At 42.1% G+C, this 23323-nt stretch overlaps 1 protein-coding gene across 10 annotated transcripts in view; it reads left to right on the top strand.

Moving 5' to 3' along the window:
• The window catches only part of SP100 (SP100 nuclear antigen), a 96161-nt gene that overhangs the window by 20742 nt on the left and 52096 nt on the right, over window positions 1-23323 (top strand). For 7 of the 10 annotated variants that reach the window (XM_023557770.2, XM_064286570.1, XM_023557774.2 and 4 more), the window contains exons 3-14: window positions 1210-1378; window positions 2938-3009; window positions 4304-4366; window positions 7290-7439; window positions 7894-7977; window positions 8432-8566; window positions 9255-9338; window positions 10124-10192; window positions 11410-11463; window positions 13581-13664; window positions 14822-14875; window positions 15537-15605. In XM_023557770.2, coding sequence (XP_023413538.1) covers window positions 1210-1378; window positions 2938-3009; window positions 4304-4366; window positions 7290-7439; window positions 7894-7977; window positions 8432-8566; window positions 9255-9338; window positions 10124-10192; window positions 11410-11463; window positions 13581-13664; window positions 14822-14875; window positions 15537-15605 — 1087 coding nt within the window. The remainder of the gene's footprint in view (window positions 1-1209; window positions 1379-2937; window positions 3010-4303; window positions 4367-7289; window positions 7440-7893; window positions 7978-8431; window positions 8567-9254; window positions 9339-10123; window positions 10193-11409; window positions 11464-13580; window positions 13665-14821; window positions 14876-15536; window positions 15606-23323) is intronic. The other 3 variants (XM_023557777.2, XM_023557776.2, XM_023557772.2) reach the window with 3 other exon arrangements.

The raw sequence follows: 23323 nt of genomic DNA, 5'->3' as shown, positions 1-23323 counted from the left end.
GTAGAGGGCCACCAAAAAAGAAGAAGACCCTCAACAAGATGGGCTGACATGGTGGCTGCAACAATGGACTCAAGCATAAGGATGATTGTGAGGATGGAGCAGGGCCGGGCAGCGTTTCATTATGTTGTACACAGGGCTGCTCTGAGTTGAAACCGACTCAAAGGCACCTAACAACAACGAAAACAACAGGAAAATCACATCAGTTGACAAAATGGTGGACAGCCACACAATACTGGGAATCATGGCCTACCCAAGTTGACTGATGTTTTTGGGGGACACAATTCAATCCATGACAATGCTCATTGGTTAGGGAGTGAATAGCACCAGAGATAGGCTGGGTCAGAAGCAGGTATGCTCCATACATATATAATGTCTTGCAGGAGTTTGTGCAGTAAAAGGTAAACCAAAATTTAAAATATACATGAGAGAATTGGCCCAGAATTTCATTTCAGTTAACATCAACTTAAAATACTTAGGTCTGAGAACATTAAAACCACAGGAAATTGATGTCTTGTTATTTTTGAGCAGATGCTTGCTATTTTCCTTGCAGATTCTTTCTCCAATGGCTTTCAGTTTTCTATTTCTTTCCTTCAATTCTTTTTTTTTTTTTTTGGCTTTTCCAGAATCTTGAAACGGGTGAATTTTAGCAGTAGTCCTTCTTGGAGATACTAAGAAGCAAGTCTTCTCTTGGCCCTATGAGTATGCTTTTCCTATGGCCAAGTTCACGGCAAGGAGAGGAGGGCCACCTGGCATCCTAGAGATCTTCTGGGCCAATCAGTCCTGGGGGAAGGACAGCAGTTGCCCAGTCAACAGAAGAGCCACTCATTACTTGCTAAGACTATTCCTAAAACAAATCGGCCAGGCTTTTAAAGGGCTATACACCATTTAACTTCGAACTCACTTTTACGCTTCCAAATTATTCCTTCTTACCTCTAATGTAAACAAGAGCGAGGAAGTGAGACTCACATTTAAAAAAAAAAAAAAAACTAGTAGAATTTACTTGTTTCATTTAGTAGCCATACAAAAATATAGAAATTCTAAAACGTCACATGAGAAGGTACCTACCTCGGGAAATTAGAATACATTATCCATAAAATTACTTTCTAGGGCTCTTCTGTAACTCGAGTTCCTGTATTTATATATATTTTCCTGTATTTTATATATTTATATAAAAATATATAATATTTTTTCTATTCAATATTTCTTAAGGATTCGGAGGAGTCTTGTAGAAACCTGGTCCCTATACAAAAAGTAGTGTACAATGTTCTCAAAGAACTGGAGAAGACATTTGACCTGCCACTTCTGGGTGCATTGTTCAGCGAAGTCAACAAGAAGGAATACCCTGATTTAACTCACATTTGCAGAGGCTTCGAAGATGGTAATAAGATTTATCACCCACTTTTGAAGTCCAGGGCCATTTATTTGTTTCCATTCTTTATCGAGCTCCTACCTTGGGCCACACACTGTACTAGACTGTGGGACAAAGTCTTTAACAAAACTTACATCATGAGCATTCTTGCAGCTTATGGGATAACGGCTTATGGTTCAACACCCACTAGGTCTGCCTAACTAGGCATTTAGACTCACAGGATAATACAGCCATACTGGCATCAGCTTTATTTAGGAGAGCATAGAACAGGAAAACACAGCTTACCAGCAGGGCAGCATCAGTGTCCTTTTTCACTAGAACACCTTGCAGTGGTCCACAGAGCAGTCCACCAAGTTGCCAAGTGACAGCTTTGCTGTGAGTGCTGGATCCACCCTGGCTAACACTGCACCCACCTCGCCCACCCTGATGCCTGGAAGCTGGGGCTCAGCGGCCAGAAGTCGTGGTGTGGGAAGCTGTGGTCCACCCTCTCCTGTGGCCCCTTGCCTACCTCTACCCCTTGCAGAGAAGTTCCCCCCAACCCTTACTGAAACACCTGCATGCGGGCCTCTTTTATCTTTTCTGGGCTTTCAGTCCCATTTGTTCATCTCATAGTTTCCACTTGATTTGGCCAGGATTTGAACTCATGACCTGGGGGTGACAAAACATTTGTTGTTCTCACAGTCTTTTCCATCTTCACGTCCCACAGTAGGCACTGCCCCCACGAGGTGCTCCTTCACACGCTGGGCTCCCTCCATCCCATTGCCTCCCTTAGTGGGTCTCCTCCTTCTACTTTCTTGCAGCAACCCAGCCTTTCTCTTCCTGGTTTATCCCCATCAGAGTTCTGGGAGTCTGGCTTCCTCCCTACGTTTGCTGGATTACCATAAATGCTGGGTACCCTGGGCTGGTGTCCTGGTTTTCCTTGTGGATAGCCTCTCGGGTCCTGGTCCCGGTATCATGGGGTGGTGGTCCTCCAGCCACCTGCAATGATCACTCCCTGTTTGTAGCTTTCAGTGAGCATCTTTCCTTTGTTCCTTACAGTTGGGCCACTCTCAGGGAAGTTTGTCTAGGTTCTCCTCCTTGTCCTCTTTGTTATGGCTCTTTGGAAACTGGTCAGCCTCCTCTTTTCTAGACTCATTTTTTTTAAGCTGTTGGGGCTTTCTCTGTTATATGGGCTGATTTCTCTGTGATCTGAGCCCTTGTCCCTAGGAAATCCCTCTGTTTCCTCCTTAGTTTGGACAACTCAGAAAACACATTTCACTTCTATTATTTATTTCTATATGTTTCCCTGCCACCTGATAATTCTTTAGGTGAGCAAATACTGCAGACAACGTTGCCACTACTACTTTATTCTCAAATCTTTGGGGGAAACTTTCTGTATGGGAGGCATAAAGGATAACTGTTGGGGTGTTCCCTTGGCTGTCCTCAGGGGTGATGGGAGAACTTCAGTCACATGAGACCCTCTGAACCCGGAGTGACCCAAAAGCTGGAAGATCCTACATTTGTGATTATGAAATGTTGTCCCTGGTCTCTGCTGAGATCTTTAATTGTCTTTTTCTCCCTCTCTTCAGTGATCAAAGAGAAACTCCATCTCCAAGAACATGAGAAAGAGATGCCCAACATCCAACCAAGCCTCGAGCAAGGTAATTCTAACTGGATAAAAGCTGTTTTCTTGTCTATTAAGAGGGCAAGAATCCAAGAGACCTGGGAACCCAGTTATGGAGTGGAGATTTTAAATCAAGGAAGAAATGTTGAAGGAATGGAGAAGGCAGGGAGGGCTGGGGTATGTATGAACTTTTGTATGGACTTCCAACTAGATGTGGAGCCCCAGAGCAAGAGACTGTTGGCCCAATAACCAGGATGAAAGAAGAGAAACTCAGGGTGTCAGTGACCAAGATTTAAGGTGAATACTGGAAGTAATTATAATTTAGAAAATCACTATGAATCTGTGAAAGGTCAAAAACGATAACTCATGGACAGCATCAAAGAGAAGGCCCTTGGTGATGGCAGAAGAAAGGACTGATTTAAATATGGGTATTGTTGGTTTAAGAGCAGGAAGACTTAGAGGGAAAGGCAGTCATGTGGAGAGACAATGAAGTGTGGAGGAGGGTGTTTTCGCTTCAAGAAAGAGGAAGGAAGAAGGAGAGGAAGTGAAAGACAAGAGGGGAAAAGCATAGAAGACAGTATTCAAGATAGCCATATCACTAACAGATCACTTTTATTCCTCGTTTACTCTTTGGTAGTTGTGGAGTCAGCACTCCCAGCTGCCCTTTGGGGTTAGTATTACTTATGTGCCCATTTTACACATAAAGAAACTGAATTCTAGAGAGACCATGTATGTGATTTCCCTGTTTAAAAAAAACCCATTGCCGTCCAGCTGAGTCTGACTCACAGCGACCCTACAGGACAGAGTAGAACTGCCCCATAGGGCTGTCAAGGCTGTAAGTCTTTACAGAAGCAGACTGCCACATCTTTCTCCCCCGGTGGCTGGTGGATTTGAACCACTGACCTGAAATCCTTGTGGAAAGGACAAGGAAGTAGAGTGAATATGTATGGGGAGCCTGCGTTATAAAAGGGCGGTAGGGAGGAGACAGCAGGACTTTGTAGGAACTAAGGCAAAGCCACCGGACAGGGGCAGCTCTGGGTAAAGGCAGGTTCACTTTAGTAGGGACATCAGGATAAGCCATGAAGGATACCCATGGGAGCTGGCCTGGCCAGGCCCTCAGCCAAGGGTGCAGCTGACTCAGTCTCCCCACTCTTGGGGCTGGAGTCTGACTGCAAGAGACAGGTGGGCTCCACAAGGTCCAGATGGGGCCTGTATTGATAAAGGAGGGGGTCTTTAACCCCTGTGTTATAAAGACTAAAAAATGGAATGGGTTAGAATGACGGAATCTCTACTTCAATGTCTGAAATGAACTTCTAATTTCTGTCCCCCAGGAACTGGTGAAAACTTTCTTCAAAGCCTGCCCTGGCTGCGTACAGATTCCTCATCTCGTGTTGGTCTGTTCCCCTTGATTCTTTTCTGAGATTCTCAGCTGTTCTTGCCCCATTGTGATACATGCTATGGGAACTGCATCCTTGTATACTGATTACCCTGAGTTTTCAGTCTTTATATCTGCAAGTTCCCCAAGTTCAGGAGAAACAAGGTCTTTATCCTCTGAGTTGCTAAGGAGAGTTACTGATTCCCTAACTTCTCAAATACACCTGCTGCCACGTCCAGATGGCTCTGGGGCTGCAGGTACCCAGCTGCACAGTTTGCTGCCTCTGTCTTGCTGGAATCTGGCTGCTACCTCAGTGCTTTGACGTTGTCTTAGTTATCTTGTGCTACTATAATGGAAAAACCACAAGTGGGTAGCTTTAACAGGGAGAAATTTATCCTCTCTCAGTCTAGTAGGCTAGAAGTCCGAATTCAGGGTGCCAGCTCCAGAAGAAGGCTTTCTCTCTCTGTCCGCTCTGGGAGAAGGTCCTTGTCGTCTATCTTCCCCTGTCAAGGAGCTTCTCAGCACAGGGACCCCGGGTCCAAAGGGCGTGCTATTATTCTCCTGGCTCTTGTTTCTTGGTGGTATAAAGTCCCCATGTTTCTCTGCTCACTTCTTTCTTTTATATCTCAAAAGAGATTGACTTAAAACACAACCTAATCTTATAGATTGAGTCCTGCCTCGTTAACATAACTCTGCTAATCCTACCTCATTAACATCGTAGAGGCAGGATTTACAAGACAGGAAAATCACATCAGATGACAAAATGGCGGACAATCACACAATACTGGGAATCATGGTCTAAACAAGTTGACACACATTTTGGGGGGACACAATTCAATCCATAACAGACGTTATGTCAAGTGGTGGCCAATGCTGGGGTCATGGAGGAGAGGTCAAGGGAGTGATGAGTGTGTCCCTTCTGCGGGGACACAAGAGCATGAACACTACCACGTCTCCCATACAACTGCAACACACATTACCCCTGGGCATCAGGCCAGGAGTTACCCTCCAAACACCTGATGGGCCTCCACAAAGACCTTTTGGTCGTTTAGTAAGCAATAACCACTGTTTACAATTCTCGTTCTTTCATTAATCCGTAATACTATTAATAATACAATATTAAATCGTTCACAAAATTTCCAATTTACCTGAAGAAAGACCTGGCAAAAAATAAAACATTTCCAATTTAAGAAATTAATTCTAATGATTTTATTTTTCTGATCACAGATCATACTCTACGTGTAATAACTCATTTAATCTCCAGCCCCACCCCCAGCCCCCACCCATTTTTCAGAGGGGAAAGAGTCAGCTTAGAAAGTTTGGTGGTTTGTACAGATTCGCCCAAGTAAGAATTAAGATTTAACCCTGCTGTCAGATAGAGTTGTAGCATGAATTCTGGTGGCCTCTGCCTGAGTTCAAATATTCCCTCTCTGATCTTGGGCAAGTCACATCTCCTCTTTGTACCTCAGTTTTATCATCTATAATATGGGTGTGGTAATAGTACCTATGTCACAGGATTGATAAATTTTTAAGTAAGTTGTGTTGTGTAAAGGACTCATAATCATGCCTGGTACTTCATCCTTGTTATATGCATTTGTTATTATTACTGCATTTAATTATCATTATTATTTGTATCTGTCTCTGGAATCCAAGCATTTAACCATTACAGTAAACTCAGGGATTTTCTTCTTTGTGTCTGACCCAGACGTTTATTGGGGATAAAATTATTCCCCAGACTAGAGAAGTAGTGATAGAAGCAATATCAACCTTGAGCTCAAGAACTTAAAGTGAGGGCCATAGGGTCCCAACTCGTAAAGCACACCTATGTCAAAGAGACCTTTCAGCACAGTGGAAGGCCATCAGTATGTAAGTCCCAATTAGTATGTGTTATTTAAGAAAGAAAGTTTTAAATTAGTGATAAATTTTTATAAGGAGCCCTGGTGGTACAATGGTTAAGTCCTTGGCTGCTAATTGAAAGGTTGATAGTTTGAAGCCACCCAGTGGCTCCACTAGAGAAAGACCTGGTGGTCTGCTCCCATAGATTGCAGCCTAGAAAACCCGATGGGACAGTTCTACTCTGTCACATGGGGTCACTAGGAGACGAAATGGACTCGATGGCACCCAACAACAAGAATACACTTTTATAAAAGAAAAAAGACTTTCAGAGTGATTTGTAAAAGCATAGATATACTTTTAAAGCTCATTTTTATTTTACAAAAATGAACATTCAATAAGTCTTTTAAAATGCCTACTGGGTGAATAGCTGTTCATCTTAGCTGTTCATCTGCTAGTGCAGAGAGTGGAACCAGAAAGGGTGAGCATATGGGATGGTGATTAATAATGAGCAGAGAAGAGGTACAGTGTATGGCGGTGGGAGCCAAATAAATTCTTTATAACTCACAATATGGTCAAGGGGCAACCCCACCTGAATCTTGGAGCGTCTCAGTGATGGGGAGAGGATGCATATAAAGAAAGTTCCATTTGCAACCAAAAGGATGTACAAAGAGTGTAATAAGCCGCCAACGAATGTATCCAATAGCCTGAACCAGCAGGGTAGCTGGCTTCTGGCTCCATTCCTGCAATGGGAGACACTAACTAGAGATTGGAGAGTGGGAGAAAGGGAGAAGCCAAGATATTTTCCCAATCCCTCCCTGCTCCAGGCTGACTCCACATCCTACTGTACAGACCAGCCATGGTTCTAGCCTCTACTCACCCAGTGACCCCCTCCTCCAGCCCCTGTGCACACCCTCGGTCCTTCCTGCAGCTTTCTGTTGCTCCTTCTCCACTCTACCACATGGACTTCTCAGCTCGTCCATCATCTGTGTAGCCGAAGCCCTGAATTAAATTCTTTCTAGTTTGAATGCTTAGACTGGTTTATACTTTCCTGTTAGACTCTGACTGATACAGGCAACAAATAACACATGAATCAAAATGTGGTTTAGATACAACCCCACCCGAAAAAAGACTCTCAGAACGTTTCAGTGAAATAGAAAAGATAAATGCAAAGAGAGAAGATCCAACCAGTGACAAAAACAATGCACCAGAAAGCCCACAAGCCAAGGAAAGATGTGCCCAAGAGTCTGAGCCATCAGGTAAGACTGTGTCAGTGCTCTCATGGGGATGAGGGGCCAAGGGGCCCTGGTTGTTGACAAAGGAATGGAATAATACACCATGCAAGGAGGCAGCTATTTAACAAAGAAGGGAAATTACACAGAGACCCAGGAGTAAGAATGGAACTTGATATATGGGATAGGAGAGCCTTGAGGGAACAAAGTTGGAAGAAAAAAATTAAAAGACAAAGAGGGAAAGGCACAGAATATCACTGAGGAAGAAAGACAGAAACAAAAGGCAAATGCTTCTTCTAGGCTTGAGAAGAGAAGCTACAAAATGTAAGAGGCATAAACACCTTCATGTGGTAGTGGTGGCAGTGTACCTGGATAGAGCTATAAGTAGAAACAGGAGAAGGAGGATGGGGTGTGAGGAAATGGAAACAGAAGCAGAACAAGGCTCTGTTGGATCTCAACTGTGGTCTTTTTTTATCTTCAGGGTCTTCTGAACAAGTAGCTATCCAAGTGAATAATGGAGATGCAAGACAGGAGGTGCCCAGCCCATTGCCCAGTAATGAAGAAGGTAATTATTATCTACATTGCTAATTTTCTAATTATATCTTTGCTTTGCTATGAAAGAAAAAGCTTTCCTTTGTTTTCCCATACTAACTGCCTCCCCCCATGCCCTGTTGTTGTTAGTTGCCATCAAGTCAATTACAACTCATGGGAGAGGCCCTGGGTAGTGCAAAATGTTAAGCACTGGACTACTAACCAAAAGGTTGGAGGTTCAAACCCACCCAGAAGTGCCTTGGAAGAAGAGCAGGTAAAGAGAGAAGTGGAAAAAAAAAAAAAAAAACCCAGAGTTAAGAGAGGCACTAAAGAATGTACAGGGTGAAGTGGCCAGTAAAAGACAGGGATGAGGAGTGAAGCATTATCCACTGCAGTGAAATTGCAGGAAGAAAGAGTTTTTGGTGGTGATGAAGGGTAATCACTGGGGAGACAGATGAGAATTCTTCACTAATTACAATATGGTGCAGGGGCAGAGCTATCCACACGTGGAGTTCAAACTAATTCCTGTTCTGTGCACCTGGTGGATATAAAGAAGGAAAAGACATTTCATTACCAAGGAGTACAAGCAAGCACTAACAGAGCCCAGGCATCAGATGTAATAGGTAAGACTGACTGGACGAATTTGTAAGTATGAATCACAGGTGCCAGGTGAGGGCTAGGCACGTCATCAGGATCCGTCAAGCAGTCCAAGTAGCATTGGGTGGAGGCAGGAAGGGCAAGGACCAGCACCTGATGTAGTGAGCTTCAGTTTAAGAGAAGAAAATCTGTAGGAAATGGAAAAGTACCAGAAGACAGAAATGGGAGATAAGTATTGATGTCAGAGAGGCTATTTCTAAAGGACAAGAGGAAGGCATGGGGTGGGAGTTAAAGAAAAGAAAAGAAAAACACCAGGGAACCAAGGAATTCACGAGAAGAGGTAGAGAAAGAAACACATGGAGACAAAGAGAAGTGTAAAGAGACACCATCACAGAAACACAGAAGCAGGGAAAATGGGCAGAGCTGAGAAGAAAAGGTTAAGAAGTAGAAAGAGAGGGGAGGAAAGAAGTAGTAGAATGAAGGTGGGGTAAGAAAGGGAGCGAAGGAAGAGTAAGAAGAGTGTTGGTAGGATGAACGGAACTGTCCTCCGTGAGGAAATTTGATTGCTTTTGGTCACACATGTTCAGGGAACAGACAGAATGCCTTGAGTTAACCTAGTTTGCCAGGTATTCCAGTGCTTTTATGGGATTTCCTCCTGTGTGGGATCCATGGTCACATCCTGAGACCCGAAAGGGGCTTTGTTCCTTTGTGCAGTGATCAGCAGTGAGGACTCTGAAGAATCCAATGAGGAGGGAGAACCCCTAGAAGCTTACACCTCAGCACCGACAAATTTGCCTGGTAAGGAAGGATGGGCTGCAAGAATCTAAATTAAGATCTCCTGTTTCCTTACGCATTTAATTGGAGCCCCTTCTGTTCAGTGGATCCAGTTTATCCTGAGATCCCATTCTCTGTGTTTATTTTACTTGATCCTTTGAGAAATACAGGCAGATAAGAAATCATTATAAATTTGTTTTGAGAATGGGGTCTATTAATCAATATAAAGGAGCCCTGGTGGCACAGTGGTTAAAGTGCTCAACTGCTAACTGGAAGGTCAGCAGCTCAAACCCACCAGTCTTTAGACAGTGCACCTCTGAACTTTTGTCTTAGTGTAGGCAAACTGCTCTAAAAAATAGTCCCAAAATATTTACATGTCTCAAACATGAGAGAAGATAATTTCTCAGCCTTGTAAAATAGTTCAGGGAGGTACCAGCTTGATGGGGGTAGAAGGCTCTTGAGACATTCCAGGTTGTGAATACTCTGCCATCTTCAACACAAGGATATAAAGGTCTCTCTGCAGAGATGAAAGAGATGTGAAATGGCAAGTAGAAAGGGTAAGGAGTAAAAGAGAGAAGTACAGGAAGGCAAGGGTCCAACAAAGTCAAGCTACCCTTATGTGTAAGTTGTCTCAGCCTTTGGGGACAGAAAATGGAGCATCACGCAGGTGACCTTGGCAAGGTGATTTGGTTATTGGCCTTGAGTTTTCAAAGTCTTTCCAAGTTTTCTTATTAGGGAATTTCCTGCTGAATGGGTTCCTTGATCACACTTTGAAACCCCTAAAGAATCCTATTCTTTTGACTCTTTAGAATTAAGTGAGGGAGAGGAGCCCCAAGAAGCCACTTGCTCACAATTCTTGATGACGCCAGGGACACCAGGTAAGCTCCACACTGAAAAATATCTAGAGTCTAAATTTAAAGCTCTGTTTTCCTGTTGAACTGTTTGTCTGAGCATTCTCCATGTCCCTTGATTCTGTAACTTCTAGGATAGCACCTTCTGCATTCAACTTCATTGGCCCCACTAGGAACTGGAAAGAGGCAAGAAGGCATTATAAACTGTTGTTTAACTAGATGAGCCCAATCAACTGATATACTGAAAATTTATTTAAAAATACACTAGTAAAATGACAGTGTGTTTTTTACTACACACTGTCATATCCATTCCACCACCCGTCTGTCAATTTGTTGTTCTGTGGTGGCTTGCAGGTTGCTATGATGCTGGAAAGCCACCAGTATTTCAAATATCAGCAAGGTCATCCATGGTGGACAGATTTCAGCAAAGCTTCCAGATTAAGACAGATTGGGCAGAAAGGCCTGGGGATCTACTTCTGAAAATTAGCCAATGAAAATCCTATGGATCACAACAGAATCTTGTCTAATAGAATGCTGGAAGATGAGCCTCCTAGATTGGGGAAAAAAAGGCACTCAAAATACACAACAGCTTCGTAAAGGGACTCGAGCATGCCAACAATCATGAAGATAGCATAGTACCAGGCAACGCTTTATTCTTTTGTACATGGAGTATCGATGAGTCAATAATGTACTTATTCCCCACCATCATCCTTTATATTCTGTAGAGCATAGTAAGCAGAGTATTTATCTATTGGTTGATAATAGTGTCATTAGTCACAAATTTCGAAAGTCTTCAAAGAATAATCTGTAACAAATTTAGAAAGTCTTCAAAGAATAATTTGTGCTGATTTTTAAATATTGACAGCAAAAAAAAAAAAAAAAAACAGCTTCAGAGAAACTACCCTCAAACCCAATTATAGTTAAGTCATTGCCTTATATTGTGATTTTTCATAGAGCGTTTGTAAATACAGCTTCGTTTTATCTTCACAAAACCCTAAACAGGGAGCCAGGTTACCCCTGGTTGATAGATGAGGAAACTGGAGCTAGTAATGTTTAAGAGTCATTTAGGATTCATACGACGAGTTAAAAGGAGAACCTGGCGGGATTCCAGCTGCGCCCCTGGACCGCCAGGACTGTCTTCAGTAGAGCACCCTTATAATCGCAAGCCCACCTGCAGCGTGAGTTGCTACAGAATTTGTAAGTCTTTCGTGTACAAATAACTGTTTTTTCCACTTTACTTACAGAGCGCAGGGATTTCAGAGAATCACCTGTATTCGGAAAAAGCTCTCGAAAAAGGGGTAAGAGGAAATCAGAACTCTTACAGTTACAAATGAACATTGTTTTCTACAGAAGATTCATTCTAGTTCTTTGCTGTATCCTTCAAAGTAAAATATAAATTTGTTTTGATTTTAGATGGCTTTATATTTTAACTTTTGTATTAGGTAAGAGTCCCTAAGCCCTCAACTTACTAACCGAAAGGTTGGTGGTTCAAATCCACCCAGAGGTGCCCCGGAAGAAAGTCCTGGCCATCTACGTCTGAAAAATCACAGCCACTGAAACCCCCGCGGAGCACAGGTCTACGCGGAACCACTTGAGTTTGCCATGAGCTGGAATCAGTTAGATGGCAACTGGTTCCATGGTTTCGGTGGGCTAACCATTAAATAGCCTATAAACCCAAAGACGTAAATGACCAAACGTAATAGTGTTTTTTTTCTCAAGCAAACGTTCCAAGGATGTTTAGAGTGGGGAGGGGTGAGGCTCTGTGTCTGACCTCTTCCAACCCCACAAGGGAGAAGGAGAACCAAGATCAACAGCGCAAGACTGACTCCCATGAGGTGGAGGCCAGACAAGTCCTCTCTCCGCCATCTTTACCGATTCTGACACCAGCCATCCCACCCTCAGCACTCTCTACCTCTCTCTGGGTTAGATAATTCATTGCAATAGCCACACAGAACTCACAGACTATACTTAGGATTGTGGGGTTTATTAGGGAAGTAACGGGTTACAATTCAGACCCAGGAACACTCAAGGATACGGTTCTTCCATCAGGACAGCCTCTTCCCAGCCATGTTCGCAGACACACCTCACCCTGACCCTAGGCCTCTGCCCGGAGGCACTCGGCTTTCTCGCTCCATCCACGGCTCAGAAGCCTATCACACCATTTCCTGCTGCTACGTCTCTGCTGCCTTGTCTCTGCTGCTACCACTTCTCACCATCCTCATGGTTACAGCTTGCTGTCTCACTCGGTCTCCTGCTTTCAGGAGCTTCTCAGCACAGGGATCCCGGGTCTAAAGGATGTACTCTCCACTCCTGGAAGCTCTTTCCTTGGTGCTGGGAGGATTCTCCTCTCCAGTCTGGAGTTGGCTCTCTTTTAAGGCAAAACTTACCAATCCCCTTGGTGGGCCACAATTACACTATCACATGGTCCTGCCCAATCACCTGGGTGGGAGTTACGAGACCGTGGCTAGAAAGACCACACAAACGTAATCAATTACACCACAGGCTCTGTTTCAAGCAGCCAGGGAAGCAGCCAAGTGAGGATCTGCACTCTTTAATACCGGACTTCCAAGGTAGCCCTGGAAGAAAAGCAAAGGTGTAAATAGATACTATACCAGTAAACAAACAAACACGAAGTCTATATATAAAGAGACCAGTAAAAGAAGAAATTGAATGAGGTCTAAGAAGAATGACGGCCGAGACAAAGTAAAGATGCCAACAGTGGGTGAATTTTCCTTAGCCTCACACTTAAGAATCCTTATTTTTGTTAGTTGCCATCGAGTCAAGTCCGACTCATGGTGACCTTATGTACAACAGAACAAAACACCGCCCATTCCTGCATCATCCTCACAATCACCCAGAAGGTTCAAGTCTATTGTTGCAGCTGTCTTGCCAGTCTATCCCACGGAGCGTCTTCCTCACCTTTGTTGGCCCTCTACTTCATCAAACACGATGTCCTCCTCTAGTGATTGATCTCTCCTGATGACATGCCCAATGCAAGCAAGTCAGACAGTGTTCTGTTGTGATCCATAAGGTTTTCACTGACTAATTTTCAGAAGTAGATCACCAGGCCTTTCTTCCTGGTCTTAGTCTGGAAGCTCTGCTGAAACCTGTCCACTGTAGGTGACCCTGCTGGTATTTGGAATACCAGTGGCAGAGCTTCAAACACCACAGCCACATACAAGTCACCATAGTACAACAAACTGACAGACGGGTGGTGGACTCAAGAGATAGTGCAGGATAAAATATTAACCTATAGGTTACATGAACATGGAGGTTTGAGGACAGAGATAGTTTTGTCTCAAATTTCAGAGCTTTCCAAGTTTTTTTCCTAGTTGTCTTTTTGGAGGATTTCCTTCTGTCTTGGTTCCTTTGTCATACACTGAGACCTCCCACGTACCTTTGCTCCTTTCTGCAGTGGCAAGACTCATCAACTTTTCAGAATCCAGTGAAGATGAAGAGCCCTGGAAAACCTGTCACTCAGCAGTCAGAAGTGGACCTGGTGAGGAGGGAGAAGACTGGCAGCCCTGGGCTCTAGGATGTCAGGGTCCACGTTCAGAGCTGGGGTTTCCTGACGCGTTTCACCCTGAGTATATCTACAGGCCATGAATGGTCTAGTTCACCCCAAGAACCCGGTCTGTGCATTGACCTCATCTGGCCATTTTGGAAAATGCAAAGAAAGAAATCATAAATTCAGATTTGAGAAGAAGGCTTTAGATGAACGACTGAGTCTTTTTTACCACACACCATCAGAACCATTAACCCCCAAGTAGTAGATCTACATACAGTGACCTCCATCCCCGGCCACCCCCTGTTCTGCAGAGAGCGGAGAAAGCAGGGTAGTCTGCTATTGCTTGACCTTGGTGCACACTTGCTCAAAACGCAGAAGACCCTGCTCATTACTCTCTAATTATTGACAGAAAGATAGGCTTCAGGCTATTACCATCAACTTCAATCTATAGCTTTTGACACATGACCCACGACATGACGTTGGCCTATAGAGTGATATTTTCAAATATCTTTGCAAATACAATCTCCTTCTATCTTTACAACACCTTTAAAAAGTTGGCAAGATAAGTGGTATTCCCCCTGTTTCACAAATAGGGCAACTCCAGCATGTAAACTTTTCATGATCTCTTCCACGTCACGTAGGAAAAAGCACAGGAAGAAGCAGGACTAACCTCTAGGCAAAGATTCACAGTCCTTTATTTGAAGCTTTTGAGGGCAGGTCTATTCCAGAATTCGAAAGGTTTTATTTTAGAAAGTGAATGTGGTTTAGATCGTATATATTACAGAACACTCCAGCAGAATCTAAGAATCCCAACTTCAAATATACTATATTTGTGTGACTATTCACACCAACTGCAGTAAAGATTTTACACGGACTCCTGTCAGCTCAAGTTCACATTTGCTGCCAAATTCATTAGCTGCAAACCTAGAAAAAAAAAAAAAAATTTCGTTTTCAGAACTATTAGCAGCTGGGGCTAGAAGACAGCGAGTTTGGGTTCTGTTCAGTAGTGTTCTCTTCCTTTAGGTGGGAAGAGACAGAAATGACCATAAACACCTTTCTGATCTTAACCCTGTCTGCCTCATGAGTAATTGTAAGATTTATACCTCTTTTAGTTATGATTACTGGTTTTGTTTTCCTTTACTTTCTAGATTCTGGCCAGATCGGAAACAAGCCTATCTGTGAGAAACGCTCCAGAATAAGACGTGAGAGCAGTTAAAAATTCTTGATGTAACAAATAAATGCCTTTTTTCTCTTTTTTGCTACAAAAATTTCTTTCAGATTTTTTATATCCTTACAATAAAAAATATACTTGCAGGATCTTAGATGATTCACATTACAGATTTTGAATTAGGTGGGTTGGGCTAATTGGTGTAGCCTATGCTTACTGGCACAGAGGCAATACAGGCTTACTCCCCACCCAAGTAAATGGGATAACGTAGTTCCTGACGTGGAGGGGGGTGCCTTGCTCCACACAATCACTGAGGGCCCGATGGGTGGAGGCTCTGACATCTTTCAAATGTTGCTTCCACACTCCCTCGGGGTGAGAAGCAGGCAGAAGTAGATGTGTGTGCAAACACGTGCAAAACAGTAAGATGTGTAAGGAAGTGGAGAGTGACTAATGGGAATGCCCACTATGGTGCCGTTGCCCAGGGGGTGACTGTCCCCAGCCCCTGCCATGGGGATGGTACCTGGAGCAAATTTATCCGACAGGTCAGATGAAGCTGAAGGGTGACCTGTTGGTGGGGACATGCCTACTCCTACACCAGCTTCTCTTTTCTCACTTTCCTTCTAAACAATATCCTGGCTGGATTGGTTCCTGGGACACAGGCCGAAACCATTAAAGAATTTTCTCTCTTTCTGCAGGCATTAGTGATGACTCTGTAGAACTGAGTAATGGAGAAGAGCTCCAGGAAGACTCAAGTAACGGGTCAGGTAAAGAAGATTAGGATGCCAAGCCTTGGCCAGCAGGATGTCAGGAGTCTGGATTAAAATCTACTGTTTCCAAATGTACTTTGCTCTGAACACCTTAACTGCCCTGCATCCGGTTAATCCTAGGAACTCCTTCTCAGCATTGACCTTTCTATGTCATTTTAGGAACTGGGTGGAGGCAGGAAATTATTAGAAACTCGTTAACAGGATGAGTTCTGTTGGTTAAGTGTATGTAATTATATATGTTGCCATTGTGGGGGGAGTAAGTTACAAAATGTCCGCACCTTTTTTAATACCTACTGCCAGGTCTGTTCAGTTCAAATCCATCAGGATTTGGAAACTCTACAGGGCAGTTCTACTCTGTCCTATAGGGTTGCTATGAGTCGGAATCGACTCGACGGCAGTGGGTGGGCCATGTCTATTAACCCTAAGATCTTCTTGTCAGCTGTTATCGAGCTGTCCCCTGACTCATGGCAGCCCCATGTGTTACACAGTTGATCTGCTTCATAGGGTTTTCTTCGTTGTAATCTTGACAGAAGCAGTTCAGCTGGTCTTTTCTCACATGGAGCCACTAGGTGGGTTCAAACTACCAACCTTTAGGTTAGCAGCCAATTGCAGACTGTTTGTGCCGTCTTAGATTTCTAGAATGATATGTTGGTTGATGCTAATGTCATTTGGTCACAAAATTGTAAAAACCTCAAAAGATAACTGTTCCTGTTATGTAAAAATAGTCAGAAATAAAAGCTTCAAATCAACCATCCTCAAACTTTAATATAATTTTTTTTTAATAATTTTTATTGAGCTTTAAGTGAACGTTTACAAATCAAGTCAGTCTGTCATATATAAGCTTATATACACCTTACTTCATACTCCCACTTACTCTCCCCCTAATGAGTCAGCCCTTCCGGTCTCTCCTTTCGTAACAATTTTGCCAGTTTCTAACCCTCTCTACCCTCCCATCTCCCCTCCAGACAGGAGATGCCAACACCCTCTCTACCCTCCCATCGCCCCTCCAGACAGGAGATGCCAACACAGTCTCAAGTGTCCACCTGATACAAGTAGCTCACTCTTCATCAACATCTCTCTCCAACCCATTGTCCAGTCCCTTCCATGTCTGATGAGTTGTCTTCGGGAATGGTTCCTGTCCTGGGCCAACAGAAGGTCTGGGGACCATGGCCGCCGGGATTCCTCTAGTCTCAGTCAGACCATTAAGTCTGGTCTTTTTATGAGAATTTGGGGTCTGCATTCCACTGTTCTCCTGCTCCCTCAGGGGTTCTCTGTTGTGCTCCCTATCAGGGCAGTCATCAGTTGTGGCCGGGCACCATCTAGTTCTTCTGGTCTCAGGATGATGTAGGTCTCTGGTTCATGTGGCCCTTTCTGTCTCTTGGGCTCATAGTTGTCGTGTGACGTTGGTGTTCTTCATTCTCCTTTGACCCAGGTGGGTTGAGACCAATTGATACATCTTAGATGGCCGCTTGTTAGCATTTAAGACCCCAGATGCCACATTTCAAAGTAGGATGCAGAATGTTTTCATAATAGTATTATTTTGCCAATTGTCTTAGAAGTCCTCTTAAGCCATAGTCCCCAAACCCCCACCCTTGCTTCGCTGACCTTTGAAGCATTCAGCTTATCCCGGAAACTTCTTTGCTTTTGGTCCAGTCCATTTGAGCTGACCTTCTGTGTACTGAGTATTGTCCTTCCCTTCACCTAAAGTAGCTCTTATCTACTAACTAATCAGTAAATAACCCTCTCCCACCCTCCCTCCCTCCGCCCCTCGTAACCACAAAAGGATGTGTTCTTCTCAGTTTATACTATTTCTCAAGATCTTATAATAGCGGTCTTATACAATATTTGTCCTTTTGCCTCTGACTAATTTCACTCAGCATAATGCCTTCCAGGTTCCTCCATGTTTTGAAATGTTTCACAGATTCGTCACTGTTCTTTATCGATGCGTAGTATTCCATTGTGTGAATATACCGCAATTTATTTACCCATTCATCTGTTGATGGACACCTTGGTTGCTTCCAGCTTTTTGCTATTGTAAACAGAGCTGCAATAAACATGGGTGTGCATATATCTGTTTGTGTGAAGGCTCTTGTATCTCTAGGGTATATTCCGAGGAGTGGGATTTCTGGGTTGTATGGTAGTTCTATTTCTAACTGTTTAAGATAACGCCAGATAGATTTCCAAAGTGGTTGTACCATTTTACATTCCCACCAGCAGTGTATAAGAGTTCCAATCTCTCCGCAGCCTCTCCAACATTTATTATTTTGTGTTTTTTGATTAATGACAGCCTTGTTGGAGTGAGATGGAATCTCATCGTAGTTTTAATTTGCATTTCTCTAATGGCTAATGATCGAGAGCATTTTCTCATGTATCTGTTGGCTGCCTGAATATCTTCTTTAGTGAAATGTGTGTTCATATCCTTTGCCCACTTCTTGATTGGGTTGTTTTTCTTTTTGTGGTTGAGTTTTGACAGAATCATATAGATTTTAGAGATCAGGAGCTGGTCAGAGATGTCGTAGCTGAAAATTCTTTCCCAGTCTGTAGGTGGTCTTTTTACTCTTTTGGTGAAGTCTTTAGATGAGCATAGGTGTTTGATTTTTAGGAGCTCCCAGTTATCTGGTTTCTCTTCGTCATTTTTGGTAATGTTTTGTATTCTGTTTATGCCTTGTATTAGGGCTCCTAAGGTTGTCCCTATTTTTTCTTCCATGATCTTTATCGTTTTAGTCTTTATGTTTAGGTCTTTGATCCACTTGGAGTTAGTTTTTGTGCATGGTGTGAGGTATGGGTCCTGTTTCATTTTTTTGCAAATCGGTATCCAGTTATGCCAGCACCATTTGTTAAAAAGACTATCTTTTCCCCAATTAACTGACACTGGGCCTTTGTCAAATATCAGCTGCTCATACGTGGATGGATTTATATCTGGGTTCTCAATTCTGTTCCATTGGTCTATGTGCCTGTTGTTGTACCAGTACCAGGCTGTTTTGACTACTGTGGCTGTAAAATAGGTTCTGAAATCAGGTAGAGTGAGGCCTCCCACTTTCTTCTTCTTTTTCAGTAATGCTTTGCTTATCCGGGGCTTCTTTCCCTTCCATATGAAGTTGGTGATTTGTTTCTCTATCCCCTTAAAATATGACATTGGAATTTGGATCGGAAGTGCGTTATATGTATAGATGGCTTTTGGTAGAATAGACATTTTTACTATGTTAAGTCTTCCTATCCATGAGCAAGGTATGTTTTTCCACTTAAGTATGTCCTTTTGAATTTCTTGTAGTAGAGCTTTGTAGTTTTCTTTGTATAGGTCTTTTACATCCTTGGTAAGATTTATTCCTAAGTATTTTATCTTCTTGGGGGCTACTGTGAATGGTATTGATTTGGTTATTTCCTCTTCGGTGTTCTTTTTGTTGATGTAGAGGAATCCAAGTGATTTTTGTATGTTTATCTTATAACCTGAGACTCTGCCAAACTCTTCTATTAGTTTCAGTAGTTTTCTGGAGGATTCGTTGGGGTTTTCTGTGTATAAGATCATGTCATCTGCCAACAGAGATAACTTTACTTCCTCTTTGCCAATCCGGATGCCCTTTATTTCTTTGTCTAGCCTAATTGCTCTGGCTAGGACCTCTAGCACAATGTTGAATAAGAGCAGTGATAAAGGGCATCCTTGTCTGGTTCCCGTTCTCAAGGGAAATGCTTTCAGGCTCTCTCCATTTAGAGTGATGTTGGCTGTTGGCTTTGCATAGATGCCCTTTATTATGTTGAGGAATTTTCCTTCAATTCCTATTTTGGTGAGAGTTTTTATCATAAATGGGTGTTGGACTTTGTCAAATGCCTTTTCTGCGTCAATTGATAAGATCATGTGGTTTTTGTCTTTTGTTTTATTAATATGGTGGATTACATTAATGGTTTTTCTGATATTAAACCAGCCTTGCATACCTGGTATAAATCCCACTTGGTCGTGGTGAATTATTTTTTTGGTATGTTGTCGAATTCTATTGGCTAGAATTTTGTTGAGGATTTTTGCATCTATGTTCATGAGGGACATAGGTCTGTAATTTTCTTTTTTTGCGATGTCTTTACCTGGTTTTGGTATCAGGAAGATGGTGGCTTCATAGAATGAGTTGGGTAGTATTCCGTCATTTTCTATGCTTTGGAATACCTTCAGAAGTAGTGGTGTTAACTCTTCTCTGAAAGTTTGGTAGAACTCTGCAGTGAAGCCGTCCGGGCCAGGGCTTTTTTTTCGTTGGGAGTTTTTGGATTACTGTTTCAATCTCTTTTTTTGTGATGGGTCTATTTAGTTGTTCTACTTCTGAATGTGTTAGTTTAGGTAGGTAGTGTTTTTCCAGGAATTCATCCATTTCTTCTAGGTTTGCAAATTTGTTAGAGTACAGTTTTTCGTAATAATCCAATATGATTCTTTTAATTTCAGTTGGGTCTGTTGTGATGTGGCCCTTCTCATTTCTTATTCGGGTTATTTGTTTCCTTTCCTGTTTTTCTTTAGTCAGTCTAGCCACTGGTTTATCAATTTTGTTAATTTTTTCAAAGAACCAGCTTTTGGCTTTGTTAATTCTTTCAATTGTTTTTCTGTTCTCTAATTCATTTAGTTCAGCTCTAATTTTTATTATTTGTTTTCTTCTGGTGCCTGATGGATTCTTTTGTTGCTCACTTTCTATTTGTTCAAGTTGTAGGGACAGTTCTCTGCTTTTGGCTCTTTCTTCTTTTTGTATGTGTGCATTTATCAATATAAATTGGCCTCTGAGCACTGCTTTTGCTGTGTCCCAGAGGTTTTGATAGGAAGTATTTTCATTGTCGTTGCATTCTATGAATTTCCGTATTCCCCAGTCTTTTTTCAGGAGGGTATTGTTCAGTTTCCAAGTATTTGATTTCTTTTCCCTAGTTTTTCTGTTATTAATTTCTAGTTTTATTGCCTTGTGGTCTGAGAAGATGCTTTGTAATATTTCGATGTTTTGGATTCTGCAAAGGTTTGTTTTATGACCTAATATGTGATCTATTCTAGAGAATGTTCCATGTGCGCTAGAAAAAAAAGTATACTTTGCAGCAGTTGGGTGGAGAGTTCTGTATAAGTCAATGAGGTCAAGTTGGTTGATTGTTGTAATTAGGTCTTCCGTGTGTCTATTGTGCTTCTTACTGGATGTCCTGTCCTTCTCCGAAAGTGGTGTGTTGAAGTCTCCTAGTATAATTGTGGAGGTGTCTATCTCACTTTTCAGTTCTGTTAAAATTTGATTTATGTATCTTGCAGCCCTGTCATTGGGTGCATAAATATTTAATATGGTTATATCTTCCTGATCAATTGTCCCTTTTATCATTATGTAGTGTCCTTCTTAATCCTTTGTGGTGGATTTAACTTTAAAGTCTATTTTGTCAGAAATTAATATTGCTACTCCTCTTCTTTTTTCCTTATTGTTTGCTTGATATATTTTTTTCCATCCTTTGAGTTTTAGTTTGTTTGTGTCTCTAAGTCTAAGGTGTGTCTCTTGTAGGCAGCATATAGACGGATCATGTTTCTTTATCCAGTCCGAGACTCTCTGTCTCTTTATTGGTGCATTTAGTCCATTTACATTCAGCGTAATTATAGATAAATAAGTGTTTAGTGTTGTCATTTTGATGCCTTTTTATGTGTGTTGTTGACAATTTCATTTTTCCACGTACTTTTTTGTGCTGTGACGTTTTTCTTTGTAAATTGTGAGATCCTCATTTTCTTAGTATTTGACTTTATGTTTGTTGAGTCGTTACGTTTTTCTTGGCTTTTATTTTGAGTTATGGAGTTGTTATACCTCTTTGTGGTTACCTTAATATTTACCCCTATTTTTCTAAGTAAAAACCTAACTTGTATTGTCCTATATCGCCTTGTATCACTCTCCATGTGGCAGTTCTATGCCACCTGTATTTAGTCCCTCTTTTTGATTATTGTGATCTTTTACCTATTGACTTCAATGATTCCCTGTTATGAGCTTTTTTTTTTAATTAATTTTAATTTGTTTTTGTGATTTCCCTATTTGAGTTGATATCAGGATGTTCTGTTTTGTGACCTTGTGTTGTGATGGTATCTGATATTATTGGTTTTCTGACCAAACACTTTCCTTTAGTATTTCTTGTAGCTTTGGTTTGGTTTTTGCAAATTCTCTAAGCTTGTGTTTATCTGTAAATATCTTAATGTCCCCTTCATATTTCAGAGAGAGTTTTGCTGGATATATGATCCTTGGCTGGCAGTTTTTCTCCTTCAGCACTCTGTATACGTCATCCCATTGCCTTCTCGCCTGCATGGTTTCTGCTGAGTAGTCTGAACTTATTCTTATTGATTCTCCCTTGAACGAGACCTTTCTTTTCTCCCTGGCTGCTTTTAAAATTTTCTCTTTATCTTTGGTTTTGGCAAGTTTGATGATAATATGTCTTGGTGTTTTTCTTTTTGGATCAATCTTAAATGGGGTTTGATGAGCATCTTGGATAGATATCCTTTCGTCTTTCATGATGTCAGGGAAGTTTTCTGTCAGCAGATCTTCAGCTATTTTGTCTGTGTTTTCTGTCCTCCCTCCCTGTTCTGGGACTCCAATCACACACAAGTTATCCTTCTTGATAGAGTCCCACATGATTCTTAGGGTTTCTTCATTTTTTTTTAATTCTTTTATCTGATTTTTTTTCAGCTATGTTGGTGTTAATTCCCTGGTCCTCCAGATTTCCCACTCTGCATTCTAATTGCACGAGTCTGCTCCTCTGACTTCCTATTGCGTTGTCTAATTCTGTAATTTTATTGTTAATCTTTTGGATCTCTGCATGCTGTCTCTCTATGGATTCTTGCAACTTATTAATTTTTCCACTATGTTCTTGAATAATCTTTTTGAGTTCTTCAACTGTTTTATCAGTGTGTTCCTTGGCTTTTTCTGCGGTTTGCCTTATTTCATTTCTGAGGTCATCCCTGATGTCTTGAAGCATTCTGTAAATTAGTTTTTTATATTCTGTATCTGATAATTCCAGGATTGTATCTTCATTTGGGAAAGATTTTGATTCTTTTGTTTGGGGGTTGTAGAAGCTGTCATGGTCTGCTTCTTTATGTGGTTTGATATAGACTGCTGTCTCCGAGCCATCACTAAGATATAAAAAAAAATATAGTAGTGGTTTATTCTATAATTGCTCACTGAGTCTTATCTTGTTTTGTTTTCTTTCAATATACGTGAATGGGCTACTAGGTTGTGCTGTCTTGTTTGTTGTAGCCCTTGACTTACTTACTTATGACCTATTTATTACCAGCTGGTTTGGGCTGTTGCCAGATATATATGCCTGAGTCTATTCACTATTCTTGAGTAGAATCTGATTTGGGGTCATCAGTGTGTGCTGCACCCTAACACTTATCCACCTCGAGAAGTAGTGGCAATAGTTGTGTGCACCAGATTCTATTAGCAGCTGGGGTTCACACTCCAGGGGGGGCAGGATGCTGACAGGCTTCCGCCAAGTGTCAGTGAGGTAGGTGTGTCTCTATTCCTATAGCACCTTGGTGGGAGGGCTCTGCAGCTGTACCTTAGGCCTCCAATGTAAGTACCTCTACTGATTGGTAGGTGTCACCCTCCTTAGACCCCTAAGGCAAGAGGCTAGGTGGTCTGGGGGGAGCTTCAGCCCTCAGTTCCCTGTTGTGGGTCAGTTAGGACTCTGTTGAATAAGCGGAGCTATCAGACCTGGGAAACTTGTTTTTCCAGTAAATCCGCTAA

Source organism: Loxodonta africana, chromosome 6, assembly GCF_030014295.1.
Source record: "Loxodonta africana isolate mLoxAfr1 chromosome 6, mLoxAfr1.hap2, whole genome shotgun sequence".
NCBI classification, from domain to species: Eukaryota; Metazoa; Chordata; class Mammalia; order Proboscidea; family Elephantidae; genus Loxodonta; species Loxodonta africana.
The sequence above is the reverse complement of the archived record's forward strand: the minus strand, read 5'-3'. Positions and strand labels throughout refer to the sequence as shown.